Source organism: Peromyscus leucopus, chromosome 3, assembly GCF_004664715.2.
Source record: "Peromyscus leucopus breed LL Stock chromosome 3, UCI_PerLeu_2.1, whole genome shotgun sequence".
NCBI classification, from domain to species: Eukaryota; Metazoa; Chordata; class Mammalia; order Rodentia; family Cricetidae; genus Peromyscus; species Peromyscus leucopus.
The window spans coordinates 50775843-50799145 of NC_051065.1; the positions used below are offsets into that span (position 1 = coordinate 50775843).

At 45.6% G+C, this 23303-nt stretch overlaps 1 protein-coding gene across 1 annotated transcript in view; it reads left to right on the forward strand.

The window, feature by feature from the left end:
* The window catches only part of Creb3l2 (cAMP responsive element binding protein 3 like 2), a 118131-nt gene that overhangs the window by 58492 nt on the left and 36336 nt on the right, over positions 1–23303 (forward strand). Inside the window, exon 2 of the mRNA XM_028866073.2 lies at positions 8806–9022. Coding sequence (XP_028721906.2) covers positions 8806–9022 — 217 coding nt within the window. The remainder of the gene's footprint in view (positions 1–8805; positions 9023–23303) is intronic.

Consider the following 23303-nt stretch of genomic DNA (forward strand, 5'->3'; position numbering starts at 1 on the left):
CTTGTATATCTCAAACACCCCCGCCCTGGGACATAGTTGGCTCATAGATAAGACACAATCTGTAAAGTCTATGAACTTCATGACTTCTTTACCTTGTCCTACCTGACATCTTTGGCATTAGGTCTTGACATAAAGGTTAGATTGCATAGCCAAAGTATATGTCCTGTTCTGAAGGTTCCAGGGTGGCAGCAGGCCTGGGGGGCGACTGTGGGAACCTCCTCAACTCCCTCATTTGGCAAGCCTTGTGTTTAGTCAGCCCTTGACTCTGATTCATGTACCACTTTTGGCCTCTGTTTGTCTCAAGTTGGAATGATCTGGATTGTTGGATTTTGATCAAGTTGGATTTTCAGAGTTCCTGCCACTGTCCGTAGGCTCCGACTCGGGCTGTGCTATCACCCACAAGGTGTTTCGGGAATGGCGGATGTTCGTCATTCAAAGTGGACTCGAGATAGTGAGAACGAGTATCTTAACAGTGTCTTCACTGAAGGATATGAGGGAACAGCCTGGACTGTTGGGGCAAAGCCCAAAGGTTGGCAATAGAAGATAGCTGAGGGTGGGGGGGTATACTTTCTGTTGAAGAATACAAGGAACCCAAAAGCTGTAGTGGAGAAGGGGAAAGATATTTCTAGAAGAGATTGAGCAAAACACCTTCCACATTTACTAATATCACGAAAATGTAAAGAATCCAAGAAGGGGCATCAACATGGGACAAAACAGAAACCAGGAAGAGACTCTTGAGGGAATTTAGCTGGAAGATGATAAATCAGAAACTTTAAATCCGTTTTAACTTTACCTGTGGGTAAGTTGGGCTTAGACTGAGCCGTGTTGGAGGCTGCTTGCTAAGCATGGAAGAGTTAAGAATGCATGTTTTCCTGGCTCCAGTGTGTAGGGCAGACCAGGCACGGGGTCCTCTGTTCAGCACTCCCATCTAAGGGTGGAGGTGACTCATCTGAACTTTGCCTTGGAAGGAGAGAAAGGAAAGGAGGAGGACTGGCCATGAAGACAGCTGTTCCCCATGCCCCGAGGCTCCATATCCCCCCTTTATAATGGGAGAGAACAGAAATGCAGACGCTATACTGCCTTAGAATGGAGTGGTGAGTTCCGTCATGATTTGGAATGACTTTCATTTGATGGTCAGATTCAGCTGCCTGCTGAAGTAGAAGAAGCAAGAGGACTCACAGGCTCAAACTAAACCCAAGAGGCCTCCTCTGTCGCACAAGATTCTACTACTCTAGAAGGATCCTAAGGGTCTTCTCCGTTACCACAAGGAGATGGTCCTGCCAGTGGGGCCCAAGTTGAAACTCTAAAAGCATTTCTTTCCGACAAGCAGGAATCCGATCTGCTAGCTTTCTGGCAGAGATGTGGAGGTGGAGGACAGTGATGGAAGTGTTGGAAAGCAAGCTAGCAGCCCGGGATCCTGCCTGTCCCCGCCCTCTGGCTTATCCCAGTATTGTGGAGAAAGCATAGCAAGGGTGGAGGCGGTGTGTGCTCTGCAAAGCACCGAGCATTGAACATCGAGGGTAAGCATTACTGTATCTTCTCGCTAGCCCCCACGGGGGACTAGATGGATATCCCTGGACAGTGGAAAGAGAGGCTCTTTGTCAGGCTTAGTTCAGGTTCAGAAATTACTCAGGGACACATTTGGGGGTCATTTGCAGCTCTAGATGTCAGGGACGCAAGCAGAAGGCAGATGAAACTTGTTTGAGCTAGCTGAATGAAACTCTTGGAGCCCTGTTGCCCATCGACGGGCGGCCTCTTCCTCACTTAAAGGCATGAACTTGTGCATGCATGCCTCTGTGTGTGTATGTGTGTATACACTCAGAGTAGACAGTCTTCGAAGGAAACAGCGGATTTTCCCTAAAGCCAATTCAAGAAGAGCTGCTGTGGGCCATTAAGGATTGGGCTACATTTGGTAAAAGTTCATAATTTCTTATTTTAATGATGGAAAGGTATGCAGTTTAAAAGCTGCTCCTACTGCTGCACGACGTCAGACAAATGGCATCTGTAAAAATTTACATTTAGATTAATAAATAAATGAAGGGTGACAAGAAATCTTGAAGGGCATTTTGAGGTTTGCAGCAAAATTGAACAAGAAACACTAAAGATTTCCCAGTTATATTCATGATCAACAGCTGGGTCAGAGTGACCCATGTGTTACAGCTGATGAGCACCGCCACACCTTTGACATGAGGGCCAGAAGTTTACGTTAGATTTCACTCAGCGTTGTGCACTGTGGGGCTGTGGAGAAATGTATACTGATGTGTGTCAGCATTACAGTGCCATGTAAGGAGTTAACTGTCCTTCAATCCCGGTGTGCCCTTGTTCCTCCCCTGCAGGGCAACTCTGTGCATAAACCATGGGCTGCAACTATCTGTGGATTCATAATTGCTCTCTTAGATAGAATCCACCCGTGGCTTTATAATTTGATTAAGTCTACTACATTGTTTTAGCTACAAATAAAAGCACATCTAGATACGACATGCTTAAGTGTGTATGTCTTAGGGTAAGACTCGAGACATTTTCTGTTACTGCTAGTTAAATTTCAATAAAAGAAATGACATTTACCAATGCAAAACCAACCCCCCCAAACCACATCCACCCCCAACTCCTTTAATAATGAAAAGAGCTCCCAGACTTGACCCTCTTTTATTTTTTTAATTTAGAGACATCTGTAATTACCTAAAGTTTAGTGCCAGAAACAAATTGGGCACATTTGGAATTTTCTTGTAATGGGATTTGACTCATCAGCCTTTTTTTTTTTTTTTTTTTTTTTTTTTTTTGGCTTGTGACTTTGACAATGCCGACTCTTCCTTCGGGTTGTGTATGTTCAGAGCCCTGAGTCAGAACCTCTCCAGTCTCAAGCGTCTGTCTCAGGGGACAGGGAGAGCAGCCTGGCGGTCTCCAGAGCCCGGGACAGTTCCTTCTCTCCCAGCACAGGACTGTTTTGCTGGAGGGAGGCCTCTGCAAACTTCTAAAGTCAGTTTGAGGCGTGCCCTCCAAATCCCCTTTGGACCGCTTGCCCCACCACATCCCCCACTTCCGCGGCTCCAGTCGTTGGGCGTACTGTGCTGTGTGTAAGGCTCGGAGCTGTGAGTTTTGACTTTTGAAGTACAAAGCCTTCTTTTTTTCTGTCCAAGTGCAGTCTTTTCAGGCAGAGGCCCACAGCTAAGGCAGGCCTAACTCCCAGACCACGGGCCCAGAGAGTAGGATGCTTAGTGAGTACAGATTGGGGCCTTTTGATGACTGGCCCTGGGGTTCTTCCCTCTGAACCCCCTTTCCTGCCATAGCTGCTTCAATGCCCCCAGGGTAGAGGTTACAGGGGCAACAACAACAATCAAAACAAAACAAAACAACAACAAAGCAAACCCACAACAGAAGAGGGTACTGTCCCTTCTCCTCCAAGGTAGAAAAACTTGTATAGTCTCATTTCATCATGCCTGCAACATTTTAGAAAATTATAGAGTGCCCTAGCTAAATAGGTTACTAACCATGGCCTGCCAGAATTTGTGAGAGGTTACTATTATCTCTGTTGGCAGTGCTTAGCCTTGGTGCATGGAATACCCCTCTCCTATCTGGGGCAGACTTCACGGGTGGGCAAGCCTGGGTAAGTAGGGCTTGTGTGTCTGTGACTGTGTCTCAGGTGGGATGGTGCAGCACATGCATGAGTTTGTCCGGTAGGTCCTTGAATCAAAGCATGATACCAGGTATGGACCAAGTCCAACATCTGCTCCACCATCCCCAACACCCTGCTCATCGAGGTGGACAAGTACTGACCAAGTCCAATATTCATTCTATTACTCCTCAATCATCCTCACACCCTGTTCCCCCAACACACACACACACACACACACACACACACACACACACACAAACACACACACACACACACACACACACACACACACACACACACACACGAGCTTCACATTGGGAAAAAAACTGATTTCAAAAGCAATGGGTTGACAGCTACAGAGTCCCAGTCTGCTCTCTTCTTGTTAGGCTGTGAGCACCCAGGACTGTGGGCTGTAGGATGTGCTTCATTCAGATCCATCTCTACAAACACCTGTGCATGCATTGACACCAGTAGAGGAACACTGGGGGTCCTGCTCTCTCATTCTCCACCTCATTCCCTTGAGACAGGGTCTCTCACTGAACCTGGAGCTAGGCTGGCTCCTGTCTCCACTACTATAGCTCTTGGATTATAGGCACGCACATGTGTGGCCACATCTGGAGAGGGACAGAAAGCCATGCTGTTTGAGTTAAGCTGGCATGGAGCTCAGCCAGCTACATGGTAGACAAGCAACCATAAGGTTGGAAGGAGAGCTTTTGAGAAGGAGTGAAAAAGCCCGAAGTACCAGTGGAAGCTTGCTTAGAACAGAGGTAGGAAGAAGAAAAGGCAATATTGTGAGTAAATCAGAAAAGTGGGTTGACTTCAGAAGCCATAGAACTGCAGCCCTGTAAGACACCATGCCAGGCAGGGGGTGGAAGTCTGGAAAGGAATGGTAAGTACATTATCTCTTTAAAGGGATCTGTCTTTCTCTTTAAGATGACTTAAGGTGAGACTACCTTCCTAAGGCTGGTTTCCTAAGCTGGTCATTGACCTGCCCAACTGGAAGGTTAGGTCTCTACCCAGGTCAGAGATTTCATCCTCTTGACCAGAAAAAAACAAAAACAAAAACATTTTCCCTTAGTGGGTCTTTATTATTGCTCTTGACACGATTCATAAATCTTTAAAAGGAGTTACCCAGTGTCTTCACTGAGCTAGATGAAACATTGTGTTGTGAGGTAGGTTTTTAACCTGGTTGTAACTCAGATGACTCTGAACCCCGTAGCAGAAATACATATTAGGGACCAGACAATAACTCCACCTTCTTTGCTGTTGGATCATAGTAGGCAATACTAGGTACCTCTACACTGAACACTCTCTTGGTGTGTTTGTACAGTTTTCATGTGGAAGACTGTGTGCTCGTTAGTAGATGGACTGTCTGGGAGTCTGTCTGCTTAGCATTAGAGGCAGATTCCAATGAGGCAGCATGCTGTAGTAGAAAGGGCACAGAATGTGGAAACCCTTAGGCTTGGCATGCGGCCTCAGTTCCATCCTTGCTCAACATCACAGCCTGGACAAGGTACTTGAATATCCTAATCCACTGTTCTCATGGATCCGGAGATGTGTCTCTCTTGTAGGAGTGTATCTGATGGGTCGTTCCCTCAGTTCATCAGGCAAGCCTACCACACCACAGAAGTTATTTTGAAGAACTTTCCATGCACCTCGATTGGGTGACTCAAATGTCTCTTTCCTAGGAGAAGCAAGGTGGGGAATGCTCTATCAGTTAGAAAGAAGAGGACCCTAGTAGATGACTGAGATGTTGGACTGTGGGTTACTAGACAACTTCACAAGATTGCTGTGCTCACTGAGTATGGAGCAGGCTGTGAAAGTAAACTAGTAAAGCTAGATTAATAGGCAACGTGGTAAAATGCGGTGCTATTATCTCTGAAACAATTAAACTACATTTATATAACCCTTGAGTTACTTACTAAAGTATCCGAAGGGTCCAGAGGTCTCTCCCTTTGAGGCCCACTTTGTTCTTTTCTCTGGGTTTGGACCACCAGACCATAATGCTTCTCTATCTGGCTGGCATTAAGGATGGGCTGATACTGGCCTGAGCTCTTTACCAGCAGTGGGGGGTTGGCCTGTCTGCCGAGTCCCCAAGACCAAAGCTGCGGAGTAGACCTGGCTAACACGGTTTTGCTGGGCTGAGTCATGGCGCCTGGTGGAACCGATTGGGCACCATCTCCTTGGTCCCCGAACCCACTCAGCAGTTTCCTTCGTTAATTCCGAGGTGGGTGGTTAGGCATGGTTAGTTTTTGCTTCTTGGGAGCTGCCTTTCTCCAGAGGGGGAGGCTAGAGTGTAACAACTGTGAATTTTCAGGGCTGCCTGTCATTAGGGGTAAATTGTTCCATACCATGATAATTACTGTATCATCTAAAGTAGGGGGAGCCGAGGAGGGCGAACAGAGCCAGGGGGTTTATTATTGGTTATCGAGAGGATGTTCATGAAAACATTCATTAGTGCTGCTGCAAAGAAAGAAAACAGGGTGTCAGCAGAGCAGGCCAGCCTAGGCAGCTTCGCCTTGCCTCCCGATGGAACGGAATTCCAGGGGCTTAGTAGAGCCAGCCTATCCGGCCAGCATTGACCTTGTAGCTCGGGACAGAATTATGGTTTGGAAATGGGCAGGCTGTGATCAGTTCTTGCTTTTGTATCTTACGGTTTGCATTATTTACTTCCCTTTCTGTTACTGCAATTTTGTTTTCAAAGGGAACTCCATCAAACACCTCATAATATTCATTATCCGTCAATCCACCGAGCCAGAAGTGTAGGCTGCTTAGGGAACCATACACTGACCTTAGCTTACCGTATAACAGGAAATTTGGTTCAAATCTTAGCCTTCTAGCTGCCCTGATCCTCTCTGAATTCAGATGGTTACCAAGGAAGGTTCTTGGGCCCCGTGCATACATGTGATTCAGAATCTCCATCTTCAGTTCCTCCAGATAATTTCTGTGTACGGAGAAGTTTCAGACACCCTATCCTAAGTGGCCATGCCTTGGGTAGGCGTGGGTCCTCCTAAAGTTTGACATTTGGTAGCTGCAACGCCTGTGGATTTTCTTCTCATCTTGAACACATCTAAACCTCTAAGGACTTGGTCAATGTCCCAGGGTAAAAGTGGTGCAGGCAGTGAGCAGGGTGGTGAGTGGAAATGGAGCCAGCTTCCTGCTGCAAATGGAAGTGAGTATAGAATTATGGCTGGTGAGGATAGCTTCAGTTTGGAGATGCGTTTTACATTTGGCAATTCGGGGAGACATTTTTTTGGTTTCACACTCAAGGGGAGAGTGTTTCTGACATCTAGGGGAGAATAGGTCCAAGATGCTGTTAAACATTCTATCACATACAGACCAACCCCTGACACACACACACACACACACACACACACACACACACACACACACACACACACACGCGCGCTGCTGCTGCTGCCACAACCACCCCTAAAATGTGTCTAGTCCAATATGTCAACGATGAAATGCTAAACACCCAACAATATGCAGAGCGACCTTCCCCCGACCCCTGCTACACACATATGTGGTACCTCCACACCGACCCCTGCTACACACATGTGTGGTACCTCCACACCAGAGATTAAAAGAATTAACTAGTCCACCAACCACCAGTCCAGTGAGAAGTGTTGCTCTGCAGATCAGAATAGCGCCATCACACCCCTCTGATGGGACTTCATCTGCTTCAATGGACAGTGGAGCAGGAGATACGGTGACCCCGGATATTACACATAGACTACCCTTATAGCATGTCCATGGCTTGGCAGGGGCTGGGAAGTTAACAAAGTTAGAGATGGAGGATGGGAAACGATTACATGGAAAAGAAACAAAAATCTAGTGGAGAGAACAGAGAGGAGTGGACTGTTGGTGACTTGTTACTGTAACGCACACCTGATCCAATCAACTTACGAAAAGGAGCAGTTTCCTTTGGCTCATGTTTGGAGGCTCCTGTGTGTAACTGGTCACTTTGCATAGTGGATCTCTGTGCCTGATGGGTTCATGCTGATGCTGTTGCTTTGGGCAGGCCAGAGTACCTTGATGTGTGGGTGCATGGCAGAACAGCCCTGCTCATTTCATGGCTGAGAAGTGAAAAAGAGAAAAGGAAGAACCCAGGGTTCTCTTTAAGGGCATTTCACCTATAACCTGAAGATCCTCTGCTAGGCCCCACCTCTTAAAGGTTCCATTACCTCCCAATAACAACATGGGCAAGGATCAAAACTTTAACATACAGACTTTTGGGGGAACATTCTAGATCCAAACTACAGCACTGCCTCTATTAGTTTTGAACTGGGCACCTTGCTGTAGCCACCCTCTCACTTGGTGGAAATAGAGGATAGCTTATTTAAAGAACATGGCTGATCTTTCCAGCAAGGACCCTCAGGGAGTCACACCATCCAGCCACACTCTTCTCCCAGGAAGTAGAGTTGTGTTGTGCCAGCCCGTGAGCCTGGACTGGATTTGTCATTTGCCTTGACTGGAGAGTCCATGGGGACAAGGATGTTATGTGACAATGTTGCATGATTCTGAGGTCATTCATCTTTCATTTTGTTCTTCATGGAAGATTTCTACCATTCTGTCAGGGAGCCCCCCCCAGCTTCCTTGAATGAGGGCCCCTAGCCAAGCATGCAGTTCAGTGTGACTGTATCATGGCATCTCAATGAAGTCAGTTTCTCACTCAGACAACCCACAGAGTGACAAGGAATAATAAGTTGTGATTAGTTTAAATCACTAAATATTGTGTGTGTGTGTGTGTGTGTGTGTGTGTGTGTGTGTGTGTGTATGTGTGTGTGTATGCACACACAGGCTAGAGGTCAACCCTAGTGCCTTCAGAGGCCGTTCACTGTGTTTTTGGGGCAATGTCTCTTGCAGGGACCTAGGGCTCCTTAATTAGGTCTGATTGGCTAGCAAGCCCTTGCAGTTCCTCTGTCTCTGTTTCCCAGCACTGGTATTCAGATGCCACTGTGCTTGTCTTTCTCTGTGTGTCCTGGGGATCAAACTCAGGTCCCAATGCTTGCACAGCCAGTACTTTACCCACTGAACCGTCTCTCCAGCCCCCACTGCCATGGTTTGACAGACAGAAAGACAAGTGGATTTTGCAAATGACTACACGTCTCTTTGCCTTGAAGTATGTGTGTTTGGGTGTCAGATCAAGAGCAGAAAAACCTGAATTCTTCCTCCTCTGCTTCTTGCAGCACTTCTCAGAACTTCTGGATGAGTTTTCCCAGAACGTCTTGGGTCAGCTCCTGAATGACCCTTTCCTCTCAGAGAAGAGTGTGTCGATGGAGGTGGAGCCATCTCCAACATCACCAGCGCCTCTCATCCAGGCTGAACACAGCTACTCCCTGAGCGAGGAGCCCCGGGCTCAGTCACCGTTCACCCATGTGACTACCAGCGATGGCTTCAATGACGGTAAAAACCGAGCGGGACAAAACACTGGGGGCCTTAAACGCTTTGACTCTAGCTGGTTGAGGAGACAGGTGTGGGCTCTGTTATTGTCAGCATCAACATTAGCCACACACCCACTGCCTGGTGCTAAGGATGTGGTAAAAGCCAAGAGGCACAGCATATGCCCTTCTCTGTGCTAAGCTACATCTCAGGGAACTTGCTGTCCCTGAATCATCTTGCTCTCTTTGACTTGGGCCTTGGGCAGCAGAGCAGTCCTTTGTAATCAAGCTGGCCTCTCAGTTGATGATATCCAGCAGTGCGAGAAGCCGCTTATTCTAAGGGATCATATCATTTTCCTGACAAAGGATTTTTATGGTAATTCTTATCTGGAGAAACCTCTGGAGGCATCGCCTTAACCATTTTCCAGCATGTTCTACTGACTCTCCACGTGTGGGATCTTGGTGAACGTTTCTGGACTCTCTTGTCAGTATCCCTCTCATGCCTATTCCCATCAGCAATGCTGCTGCCCGTCGTTGTTGAAGGACTGGCTTTTCTAACTCCAGAGGTGCTAAGGTGTCGTGATCACTATGCGATAAGCCTGTGTTTGCTGTGTTTTCTACCTTCCCAGTTCTCCACATGTGCATGCATTCATACACAGATGTGTTCTCTCTCTCTTTCTCTCTCTCTCTCTCTCTCTCTCTCTCTCTCTCTCTCTCTCTCTCTCTCTCTCTCACACACACACACACACACACACACACACACACACGAAGATGACACAGTGAGAAGTAGTCACTAAATTGACCCCTTTGGGTTCTGCTCCAAGCCCCCTTCTGCCATCCCTTACATGCCGTGTGTGTGTGTGTGTGTGTGTGTGTGTGTGTGTGTGTGTGTGTGTGTCTTTTACAGGTTGCTCCCCACATGAAGCATTTCCTCATGCTTCCCCGTGGTTAAAGGCCAATGCCTGTATCCACATGCATAAGGGAGGGGCCACTCCTACAGGGGAATCCATTACTAGCCTCTGAAATAATTAACTTGGATACCAGTAAAACACCTTTCCCTCAGGACAAAGAATGTTGTGGGTGTGAAAATTTCCCATTCTTCTCTAGGATACATTCTTTCTTGGAAGAATCGCACTAGTCAGTGTGGGGGAAGTGTGTGCATACACGCTCCGTGAAAGGGATGCTGGGAAGCTGGTAGTGGGTTCTCTAGCCTGTTGGAGCCTCACTCGGATGCTCCGAGTCTCCCTCTTTTGTGGGGAGTTTAGGAGCACGAGGACTTAGCCCTCTGCTGGAGTCTGGCAGTTATCCTGCCTTCCACCAGTAGGATGAGGTGTAACGCCTCCTGGGAAGAAAGGAAAAGAGAACTGAGCTGATTCTAGGACCTAATGGTGCTTTGGGGGTAAAATGAGGTGTTTACAAAGCTCCGAGCAATGTCCACTGCATAGCATCCCAGCGAACCATGTTCTCCTCCTCCCAGGGCCTGCAGTGTGTTCACCTCATTTCAGAAACGCCCTCAGATCAGATGCAGAACGTGCTCTCTGGGGTGACTAGGACCCCGCTCTCCCTTAGCCTCATCACAAATGGTGTATTACTGTGACAGCATAGTACAGCGGAAGTTACTGGAAACTTACGAATTGCTTATTTCTCTGAAACCATGAAAGTGAACCACGGATAATGGGGAGCTGCTGTATCCCCATCCCTCACTGTGCAGGCCAGCTCAAGGAAGTCAGGTGTCTGGGTTTCAGGTTAAATTCAGGCAAGCCCTGAGTTAGTTTTATTATGTTTTAAATGGGCCACTGGTGAATGGTTGGACAAAGTGATTGCCAGGCTTTCTTCTACATCTGAGATTCTTGGTGGGGATGTGCTTGCTTCATGCAAGGTTCCCTCATGTTCCTGTCTTTGCTTTGTCTATATTCGTCTCATAATTCCTCTGAAGCCTCCATCTCTAGCCCTTCTTCGTTTGTGGGGTTAATCTTCAGTGTCTTTTGCATTAGCCATTTATGCTGTGTAAGAAATGTCCCCTCCCAAAATCAATGTCTTAGAATGGCCATTTATTCCGTCATGATCTTTGTACATAAGTCCTCCAAAGCAATACTTGTGTGGTTTGGGTTTATAATTTATCATGAGATTGGAATCAGATGCTGGCCGAGACATCCCCAGGGTTAGACACACCACCCTAAAAGCAGCCACCTGGAGTAGTCACAAGCCACTGGTGGTAAATTGGTTGCCCTTTATATGGGTCTCCTCGTGGGGCTGCTAGCTTCTCTCACAGTGAGAGATCTCCTGCCAGTTAGTTACCCTTCCTGTCACAGCCAGGGAAGAGACTCAGCTCCCCATCCTGGACAGCACTGATGCACTGTGGTAGGGAATTGCACAAGAGGCATCTAGCTGGAGGTGCAGTCACTGGAGGCCATCTTGGATGCTGGTGACCACACTGAAGCGACTTAGTTGTGTCTGATTCCTTTACCTGGAATTGCTACGCCACACACTCTTTCCGTTCATTCGCCCAGTGGCTCTCATGTTTATATTCAAGGCACTGAAGAAATATAAAGAAAAAAAGTTTGTCCATTGCTCTCCCAGAATTTGTCAGGAGGGGAGGATTAGAAATGTACAATACACAACTAATTGTAAATACATTGTACGTGTGTCAACTCTAGTGGAAGTTATGCACTCCAGTTCCAAATTGTACATTACCACCAACTGGCTCTGGGAGGGTCATTTAACTTATCCAGCTCAGCTTCCCTGTGTGTAAAATGGGGTAAGAATGGCTTTTCATGTGTTCTTTTGAGGATTAAGTGTGATAATAGGTTTCATTGCCTGCCAGGGTCTGGCTGATAGCAAGGAAGTTCTTCTTAGCTCTATTGCAGTTGTTAGTTACAACTAAGATCTGTATGAAGGCAGGGAGACTTTGTAGAGGATTTTTTTTAAACCTCAATTTATTTATTTTGGGGGGCAGGAGTGTACAGACACCACGCATGTGTGGAGGTCAGAGCAAAATCTGGAGGAGTTGGTTGTCTCTTTCCACCATGTCAGTTCCAGGAACTGGACTCAGGTCATCAGGCTTAGTTAACAGTGCCATTACCCACTGAGCCGTCTTCCTGGTCCTGTGAAAGAGGATCTCTCAATTTACCAGCCTAGGAAACTTAGTAGGTACTTAATTTATTAGTAGGTTGTTTTAGTTTTGCTAGTTTGTTTTTTTATATATCAGCTAGATCCAGAGATTATAATTGTTTAGGAGGCAGAAATCAACTGTATACATAATACTTTTTATTTGCCTGGAAATTATTAGTTATCCTTGTATTTTCAATTACCCATGTAGATGTTGGGTCTCTTCTGTATTTTGAGCTGAGTGAGGGCAAGTTCTGTTCTCTGTCTAGCAATTAGCATGATGCTTGGTACTTTGAAGATGTTCAATGAACATTTATATCACCGAATTGTATAGCCAGTTGTTAAAAAAGAAGATACGAGAGGTGGAGCATCCGTCTCGGACCTGTGGGGAAATACGGTGGAGGCCATTGCTGTTTCTCTCATTGCCTCTGCTCACACTGCAGAAGCAGGATGTCACCAGTGTTAGCTCCCGCGGACAGCAGGTTTCCTTTGCAGGGTCAAGCGTGGTGCCAAAGAGAAGTGGGTGTGCTGTTAACGCTTGGTGGCTCATTTTCAAATTAATATCATAGCAATTTTTTGTTTTGTTTTGTTTTTTGAGACAGGGTTTCTCTGTGTAGCTTTGGAGCCTTTCCTGGAACTCACTCTGTAGACCAGGCTGGCCTCGAACTCACAGAGATCTGCCTGCCTCTGCCTCCTGTGTGCTGGGATTAAAGGCATGCCCTACCCGCGCCTGGCTGCAATTTTTTTTTTTTAATTTTTAGTACTGTACCTGATAGGTGCCAATCAGTGACATGGAAAAATGAAAGGACAAGGGACTTCTAGGAAGGGAGAGAGCACTGAAATTTGAGTGGGCATAGACAGATGACATAAACAAGGGCCAGTAGAAGAGGGAGGAAGAACCAGGTCTACTTCTCAAACTTGTAGTTTGCTGTTCAGAACACCCAAGTTGGAGAGGGCTCAATGAAGTTCAGTGGACTAACTTTGCTTCAGTTCCACATGTAGGTTGCGCACCTACTGTGTGTCCGACTCTAGCTTAGATACTTACGAAACCCAGCAGTAAAACGTAGACCCTGCCTGTGAGGAGGAATTCAGGGTCTGATGAAAACATTATGTACCCAATACCATATTAGGCATCATTTGAGTAGTGTTCCAAGAGGAAATTAAACTGTAGGAGTTTCCAGGAGAGAGAGCACACCCATTGAGGAGTCAGGAAGAGCTGCCTGAATGAAGCAGGATTTCAGCTGGGCCTTGGCTCCCTGCCTGGACTCAGCCCCCTGGAGCCTGTTCGAGGGCCTCCAATGGAGAGCAGAAGAGCAGAAGGCCGGGACACACCAGTGCTTTGAAAACAGACCCGCAGTAAAAAGATTGTTCACAAAGCAGGTTTCCAAAGGTTCAGGGTTCCTTCCTGTTGCGTCCGTTAGCTGTCTTCCTTTGTCTGTGTCTGGGCATATTGTCTCTGCTTTGTCTTCTGTCGCTGAAATCCGTTCCTCTGTGTAGTGCAGTTTGGTGTCGACATTTTTTGATGTTTTTATTTGACTGATGGAATCTCACAGAACTGCATAGTTCATTTTCAGTGTATCAATTTCCTTGATTTTTTTCCCCCTCTGTTTTTGAACTTCCTTCTCCAGTTTACTGTTTAGCTCACTTTGGAGACTGTCCTGTCAGGGAATCGACTTCCTTAGCACACCTGCTTATTTGAGTCATCTGTATACTCATTAATTCTTGTTCAAAGAAGGACTCTGAATTCATCATGGACATTTCAGCCATCTTGGAGATTTGGGGTTTCATTATGGGGAGTTAGTAGTGTGGGAATGAGTCATGATGAAGCTATCCCTCCGGAGGACTCTCAGAGAGCATAAGAACCAAACAGAATTGGAAGTGTGTGTGTGTGTGGGGGGGGTGAAGTTGAAAGCAGGAGACTCATTCAGCCCTACAGACTTTCAAAGCACAGTGAAGAAACACAACAAATACAAGATGACACCCTCTTTCCATGGAGTCACTGGTCTTCCATTCTCGTTCTCATTGATTTACCTGTAAGATGAAGGAATCGTCCGGGCACCTAAGCTAGCACCCAGTGTGGGAGAAACAATCGTAGATCTTGTGCAGGAGCCCTTTCCTGTAGCAAGACCAAAGGACACACTGTTGGGGCCCCCAGCTGACACCCAGTTCTGTTTGTAGCTTTTGTGCTGGCCCAGGCTGTGCTGCTGTGTGCTAAAAAGAGGCAGAGGGGGTCCAGATGGATTTTGCAAAGGGCGTACAGTCCGTAGCTCATCTTTGTGAAATTCCAGTCTGTTCTCTCATGTTTATAAGTAGGAGATGATAATGTGGGGTAGGCATTGTTGGAGCTGTTTGACGTCAGGGGCAAGGGTGATGGCGACCAGGGTGATGGTGACGAGGGTGGTGGCGACCAGGGTGGTGGCGACGAGGGTGGGCTGGTCCAGCACAGCCTCGCCTGGGTCTTAGCTTCAGTTGTGCTGCTGAGGTTTGAGAATGAGCAAGTGTGTGGTAACAATGTTATTTTATGATCTTGAGCCATACCTTGTATCCCTCCAAAGGAGGGGTCAACCCCTCCAGGTTCGAGCGTTCAGAGCACATGACTGCTCTGGTAAAGTACGATTTCTCTTTAGGAAACATGCAGATGTGCAGTGTTTAAGAACAGCTGTTGGCACCAAATCCAGTATTCCTTGCCTCTTAGTAACCAAGAGCTGAAATCGTACTAGGAGACCTAACTTCCAGTGGTGGGTAATGAGAATTTCATTCTTGGGAAAGCCGGTGATTCCTCTCTCCTTGTCTAGTTTGACTCAGAACAAACTCTGCTCTGCTGTAATTGCCTCTAAACTTCACAGCACCACCAAGACATACAGCTAAGTCGAGGCTTCGTCTGGAAAGTCTCCTGTTTATACATCTCCCTCTCTCCTCTGCCTTAGCCCTTCTGTCTTCTCTCCCTGTCCCTCTTAACCTTCCCTTCTTCCTGCCATCCCTCCCCTACAAGTCTCAGGGCAATCATACAGAGCAAATGGATATTTGTACCCCATCCAGTGGATGCTGGACCTCTAAAACCGTGCACAAAATGTGGGGCTATCTACATTTGCTACACTTTCCTGGTAAGAGGCTGTATAACTTTCTTTAGTTTATTTTTTACACTTATTGTATATGTGTGTATATGGTGCATGTGTATGCATGTGTATATATGGTGTGTGTATGGTTTGTGTGTGTATATGGTGCACATGCATGCATGTGTGTATATGGTGTATATATAGTTTGTATGTGTATATGGTGTGTGTGTGTATAAGGTATGTATGTATGGCATGTGTGTTATATGGTGCATGTGTGTACATGTGTGTATATGGTGTGTGTATATGGTGTGTGTGTGGTGTGTGTATATGGGGTGTGTGTACGGTATGTGTGCATGTGTGTATATGGTGTGTATATGGTGTGTGTATGGTATGTGTGTGTATATGGTATGTATGTGTGTGTGTATGCCCATGTAAGGGTGTGCACATATACATGTTCTATGAATGCTGAGATGGGAGTTGGTTCTCTCCTTCCACTAAGTGGATTCTGGGGATCAAACTCATGTCCACCGGCCTTAGCTACAAGTGCCCTTACCCACTGAGCCATACTGTGGGCTTCAATAACTTTCTTTAGTTTCTTGAAAGAGTCTATGACCAAAAAATAAAAGGCTAAGAAGCCCTGGTCTGCTACAGCACAGGACTCATCCAGTTCAGAGGTGACTGGAAACATCTCTGGAACACTGGAGCCACAAAGCTTTATGGGGCTCAGGCCACAGAAGCCAAGCCCAGGAATGTGTCTGACCTTCACGGCCATTGGAGGCAGTGTCCACCCCATTCAGCCTCCTCTCCTCAGGGGACAGGCTGGTGACCAGTTGCTGAGGGTGCTTCTTGTCCATCAAAAATGTAAAGTGGAAAAAAGGAGAAAAAGGAAGAGGCTAAGAGAAATTCCCCAGTACAATGTTCCTGGATACGCTTACCATGTTGGGGTGAGCAAACCTTGTATGCCACCCCGAGGGCTCGTCATCATCAGTGCCTATTGGGGGTCATGCTCCATTGTACTCGGATTGGGATGCTGCGTTTGTTAGTCAGTTTTCTGTTGCTACAGCAGATACCTGGTGTAGTCACCTCCTAAGGAGAGCAGTTTTGTTTGACAGCGTTGGGGGTTCCATTGTGTCCTCAGTTGCTGAGGGGTGTGTGATGAAATAACACGTCACAGCGGAAATGCGTGGTGGAACAAAACTGCTCTCCCTGGGACCAGAAGGTAAACAAAGGAAGACTGGGGTCCCATAAGCCCCTTGAAGAACGTATGTCTATGGACCCCAAACCTCCCCCTGGGCTGCACTTCCTATAGTTTCACCGTCTTCCTAGTGCCAGGCTGGGCACAGAAGCACACACACACTGGAGGACATGGTCCACACTGTAGCTGGACTTCTCAAACTTTTCCCACTCAATGGCACCTTTTTGTGTGACCCTTGGTGTATAGGTATATAAGAGAGGCAAACAAAACAAACGTTTACCATAATAAACGATAAATGGATTTTAAAACAGTTCTTTAGTATACATATAATTTTACCATTTATTAAAGACAAAAACCAATAATCAATTAAAGAGAATTGGCCATACTTGTTTATTTTTACATAAGCATATTTTATATAAAGCATCATACAAAGAATAATCTTTTGGCCAACCACCACGAGGTATAGTGTGTCTTCAGTGTTTTCAGAGTTGATAAGTATTTTGATTTTAAAATCATCAGTGCTAGGAATGCTGTTTTGCATGAATATATACTCCAGCACGGCAAAGCATGTTTAGGCCTTCTCAGAAATTACTGGAAATTCTGTCCTAATCCCAAGTCAAATTCATCTAACCGTTTTTTTTTTCTTTTTTTTTTAGAAATTTATTTATTTTATATATGAGTACTCTATCTGCATGTGCGCCTTTATGCCAGAAGAGGGCATCGGATCCCACTACAGATGGTTGTGAGCCACCATGTGGTTGCTGGGAATGGAACTCAGGACCTTTGGAAGAGCAGCCAGTTCTCTTTACCACTGAGCCATCTCTCCAGCCTCTAACCAATTTTAAAAAAAAAGAAAAGAAAAGAAAAGAAAAAGAAACTCAAGTCAGAAACTATAACATCAATTTTTAAAATCAAGCATACTAACACAATAGAATCCAAAGCCATGCTAATTTGATACTTACATGCTGAAGAATGAATGACATTGGAAAATACTAAAAGCCTTTGTTTTCTATAATTAAATCATTCTGTCTCTGTAAGAGCAAGAAACTTTTTATGGACACTGAAAACACTGCAGCCTGTGACATACGGTGTCCCTGAATCTGAGCTCAGGAGTTTGGGGCTTCAGTTGCTGGTGATTGTGGTGTAACAGCCTACACAGTGTGGGGTACATGCACTGTGTTTAGAACCAAAGCTGAAGTAAAGTCGCTCAGGGTCTTATAAGGGAAAACATTCAATTAGGGCTGGCTTACAGTTCAGAGGTTTCATCCATTATCGTGGTGGGAAGCCTGGCGGCACACAGGCGGACACAGAGGCTCACAGCATGGTGCTAGAGAGGTCGCTGGGAGCTCTACATCCAGATCCAAAGGCAGCAGAAAGAAAGAGGGGCCCTGGCTTGAGCTTCTGAGACCTCCAAAGCCCACCCCCTGTGACACACTTCCTCCAACAAGGCCACACCTCCTAACAGTGCCACTCCCCATGGAATTTTCATTCAAACCACCACAGTATAAGTTTGATTTTTAATTAATTTCTGTCTTTTATGCACCCAGAAGCCTTTTACTGTTACCTAACTTGTCGTGATCCCCACATTGAGTTATGTGACTTGCAGTTGAAGAGTCTGAAAACTATGGCACAAGGCACACATTTGTTTTGTTCTGGGGGCATTCAGAGAGAACTTGATGTGGCCCCTGTCCTCCAAGGTTGTGTAAGAATAGGGTTTAAAAGTCCATAAATGATCAACAGGTTAATCAGAAAGGATATATAATGCATTTGTGCCAAGGTAACTTTATTTGGGCTGGATTCAGAGACTTACTAGCGGGCTGAAGAGATGGCGCGGTGGTTAAGGGCATGCACTGCTTCTTACAGAGGACCAGAGTTTGGTTTCAAGCACTCAGGTGACTGAAAAACCACTTGTAAATTCCAGCTCCAGGGGACCAGGCCCCCTCTTCTGGCCCTCACAGGTACTGCTTTCATGTGTGCATACCTATCCCCCCCAACACAGACATACACACCCAATTTAAAAACTAACAATAAAAACAAATCTTTATAAGAAGACAGACTGTTGCTGTTTCAGGTCTATAAAATACAGACAGACCAGGGACATCACTTGTGACCAATTGTCCTGCTGATGAATCCACTGGGGCTTTTTAGGGTTTGCAGAAGCTAGAGATAGCTGAGGTGGGCTCAGTATTGATGCCTTCAACTTATGGAACTGTTTTCACTGTTCCGAATGAAAGCAAGTCCTTGGGGAGCTGGAGGGAAGTCACTGGTGCTGGCGGGAAGTCCCTGGGGACGGTGAGACAAGCTGCAGGGGGAAAGGACGCGGGGACTGAGCACCGTGGGATGACGGGGAAACGTGTTTGTTGGAGAGTCAGAGGAGATAATAATGGCTCATGGCTGAGGTTGCCAGAGCAGGGAAGGCGTGCACAGAGAGAGTGACCTGCGGAGAAATGAGAAGCTGCGTGACATGCATGGCAAAGAAAGTGTTAAGTCTTTTTTTTTTTTTTAAGATTTAGAGAAATAGGCAGCAGGATTCACACAGGGTTGTATGTGTGGAAAGGGCAACGGTGAGTCATAGGTGACTTAGGTTTCTGCTCTGTAGCCTTAGAGGGATCTTGGTGTTGACGTGTTCCCAGGAAGTGGGACCCAGAAAAAAAAGTACACAGAGATGAGATAAATAGCTAATCACATTTACTCTGTGCTGGTGTCAAGAGCATCAGTGTGAGTCATCCCCGAGGGACAGGAAAGGATGATGTGTTTATCATCTCCTTCCATACTGGGTCTGCCATGGGTGGATGGTGAAAGAACCTACTTGTGTTTGGGTGGGAGAAACCAGGGGACACAGGTGAAAAAGACACAGTGCTCCCCTTCAAACAGTGAGGTAGTGATCCCTTTGCTTAATTACCCATTGCAGTCTAGAGTAGTATAGTTAGTATAGTAGTGTAGTCAACAGCAAAGTTGACAACCATCAATCGAGTAGAACTACTTTGATTATTCACAAATAACAGCTCTATCATTGATGAAAAATAAGACATAGTGACAGTTTTGTGTACATCCGTGTACTAAATTAATCTTTTCAAATCAGCCCTTTGTTCTTTGGATCTTTATGTGGTTCATGCTCTAAACACAAACAGGAAAATCGTGAGTCTAAAAGACCACCAGTCAAGTACAGCACAGATCTCTAGAGTCATAGTGTATAGATCTGAGTCTGGGCTCTGCCCAGATTATGAATGACGTGATCTTGGGTGAGTTGCTTTACTCTTTTATCTCACCATCCAGAACTTTAAAACGAGAATATAATGTTTACCCCCACAGCATTGCTGGAGGATTTCGCTGAGTTAGTATTTATTGTGCACTTAGAACAGTGCCTGTCACTTTGCAAGCGCCAAATAAGTATCAGCTATTATTGCTATTGTTCCTTTGCGGATTGCTCTCTAATTAAATACATAATTTACCAAGTGGCTGTGATAGGAATGACAGGAGCTGAGGGGAGAGCGTCTGTGTACACAGGCACAGAAAGAACATGGAGTGACAGACAGAGCTGATTGGGTTGGTCTCGGAGGTCCGTGCAGTACAGGCTGGGTGTCTGCCGAAGACGAAGCGCAGCACGTTTTAGCTATTATGAGTTGGTCTTAAACGATGTTTCTTCGTATCAGAAACATGGATTGGTGGTCTACAGTATAGGAGTGATCCGTATTTTATTTTTTCCTATGCCTACTGGCGGGCTCAGAAAAGAACATTTATTAAAATGTAATCCTCCTAGGCTAGAGCTATATGGAGCCATTGCTCCCTTGGAAAGCAGTGTGTGCACGTGAGAGTGAGCCCAGGCTGTGGGACTCTCATGTTTGCTGTACACAAGCTATACACTTTTGGGTGTTCTCTTGTTTTTAAAGTGGGAGTAATGGTTATATTAACATCTGTGGTTACTCTTAGGACTAAGTTAATATTTCCAAAGTACTCAGAACAATGCCCAGCCCATAGCAAATGCTTACATTACTGCTGGTTATTCTATCGTGAACACCTCTTCACACCATTCTATATGGGAGTTGATTTAGAATTTAGGGCACGTGGGCAGACAGTCTGTAGTTTTTTCATTATTCTGACATGTTTCACAGAATCCTTGCCCGCAGCCTCCTGCCTTCTAGACCTCAGTCTTGGAATTTTTAAAGGAGATTTTTTTTTTCTTCTTATTTTATTAGTCTGGGTGTTTTGCCTACATGTGCATCTGTGCATCACTTGTGTGGAGGACATCAAGTCCTCCTGGAACCAGAGCTACAGAGAGTTGTGGGCTGTCATGTGAGTGTTGGGCATTGAACTGAGGTCTTCTGGAAGAATAGCCAGTGCTCTTAGCCACTGAGCCGTCTCTTTAGGCACAGGAGATTTTTATGTGAAAAAATAGTAAGGTTTGTCAATTTCTTTCAGCATGTTCAAAGAGCAAACAAATAAAAGGAAGGTTTAGAGGAGACATGTAACTTAGATACTTTCTTCAATTTATATATACTATTTAGATGATAAGTGGATACATGTAGGGCTTTTTATGTCATAGATGCTATTTGTATCAAGTGATTTCTCTTAATGTACGTTTACTACTATTCTGTGTTCTTTAGCATGCATGTGTGTGTGTGTGTGTGTGTGTGTGTGTGTGTGTGTGTGTGTATGTTCACGCTCATGCCTGTGCATATGTCTGTGCACACTTCTTGTGCAGCGTTACCTGGCCGTGCACATGGAAATGACTGAGGCTTTGCTCCTGATGTTGTCATTTTGTTGGCTTTAAGCAGCTCTGACCTTTGGTCTCCAAGGCCACCTGATGTTTTAGTCATTTAGCATCACAGTGTTGATGGTTATTCCATTCTGAGCTCAGTTAAGGACTTGTTCTCTACCATGAGACAGTGGCGTCTTTCCATCTTTGCTGATAACCGAGGCTGATGCTGAGGAGATGCAGCCTTGAAATCTGACCGTTAGGGGAAGCCGTGCAAATAAAATCTGATGCTATCATGAGGTGCTTATCATCCAGAATATGCACTATTAAAATTAGGGGAGGGTGTCTTTTATTTGAAATGAAACTTATTTCATTGTATGTAGATACAATTCAGGAAAATACCTTTTTTCGTTCAAAGTCTGAATTACAGAATTTAGAAAAGTTACAGACTGTAGTATTTCTTGCACTTAGTTCTCATTCTCATTCTCTCTCTCTCTCTCTCTCTCTCTCTCTCTCTCTCTCTCTCTCTCTCTCTCTCTCTCTCTCTCTCTCACTCTCTCTCACTCTCTCACCAGTTATAAAATAGCCAAGGATGTGGGTCTAATTCTAAGCCTTAGTGGTCTTTTTGCCAATAAAATTCAACTACAAAACTAAGGCCCTGGGCAAGTTGCAGAGCCTACTTCTTTCCTAATTCTATCCTTTGTTAACCTTCTACTTTTTATGTTACATTTGCAATTTTCTTTTTTCCAATTTGATATTTAATTACACCGGGGCCAAAATTTAGGCCAACAGCCAAGAATTGGGAATGCAAGCTCTCTTCTCTAATTTCAACCACACTGGAATGCTGCTCTCATCAAACTTCATATTGACTGCACTTCCTTAATCTGAAATCAGTTCTTTTACAAGTATCTGGCGGGTCCAATTCGCCAAACTACGAATATTTATTTATTTTTAATTAATCATGCATGTACAAGTCAGAGGACAACTTTTGGGAGTTGATTCTCTCATTCCACCTTTATATGGGTTCTAGGAGTTGAACTCAGGTCACCAGGCTTGTGAGGCAAGTGCTCCGACCTGCTCAGCCCTCTCGCCAGCCCCTACAAATATTTTATTGACACAATCTCCAGTTGATGACTTGGAGGAATTATTTGGAAAAACCAATGCCGTTATCTCATTGCAATAGATTCTGATGTCCTAATTCAGCCGTGTTGTGTTAGCCAGCTATGCTAAGAAGCCAACTCAAACCCCATACTTGTACTTTCTGTGTGAATGGGGGGCAAAGTCTATTCCACAGTGGTCTCCAGTTTGGTCTATAGTCAAAGGATGACCTTGAACTTTGGATCTTCCTGCCTCTACCTTTTGAATTTGAGCACTGGGATTCCCAGTGTTTATGTGGTCCTGGGGATCAAACTTGATGCTCTAAATTTTAGTACTTGAAGTAAAAATCAGTTTATTGCTAGACTTTGTGCGTTTTTACTGCTGGGGATTGGCTGGGTGACACGGGATCGGCTCAGCAACTGCGAGTTCCAGCCGCAGTCCCTCTCCTCTTAGGGCTGGAGTTGGATGGCTCGGCTCAGCTCTTCTCGGCATGCCTTTGATCTGTGAGGCTGGGTTCCTTCCTCTAGCATCAAGAGATCAGTTATCCTGGCACATCCTTCTTATGTGATAGTAAAACCCATAAGAACGTAAGCCCAATCTTAGCTAACACATTTCAAGATTCTGCTGTATGAAGAAGCTAACGTGCCATGGGTTAGGTTAAGTCACAGGGCAAAGCTGGAGGTATTGAAAACTCATATAGCAAAAGGCACCATTGGAGGGTGTGATGGCTTATCTCGGGATAGCTTGGCTAGACCAAGATTCACCTAGGAAAGGAGCCACGGGGCATGCTTGAGGAATGGTTTTGATTAAGTTAATTCAGGCAAAATACTTCTCTAAATACGGGTGGCACCATCCCCTTGGGTTGGGGTCCCAGACTGCCTGAAAAGGGGAAAGCTGGCTGGGCACCACCATTCACTCTCTACTTCATGGATGCAGTGTGACCGTCTGCCTCACATTCTACCTGATGGACTTCCCTCAAACTGTGACCGTCCAAATCCTTTTCTCTCTCAGGTTGTCTATGTCAGGGATGTTTTATCACAGAAACAACAGAAGTAACTAATACAAAGCGGGACAGCCGACTGGAGTCAGCTGTGGGCCCTGTCAGCTGCTCCAGCTTCCGTCTGTTAATTGTCATCCCAAATCAACAGAGGAG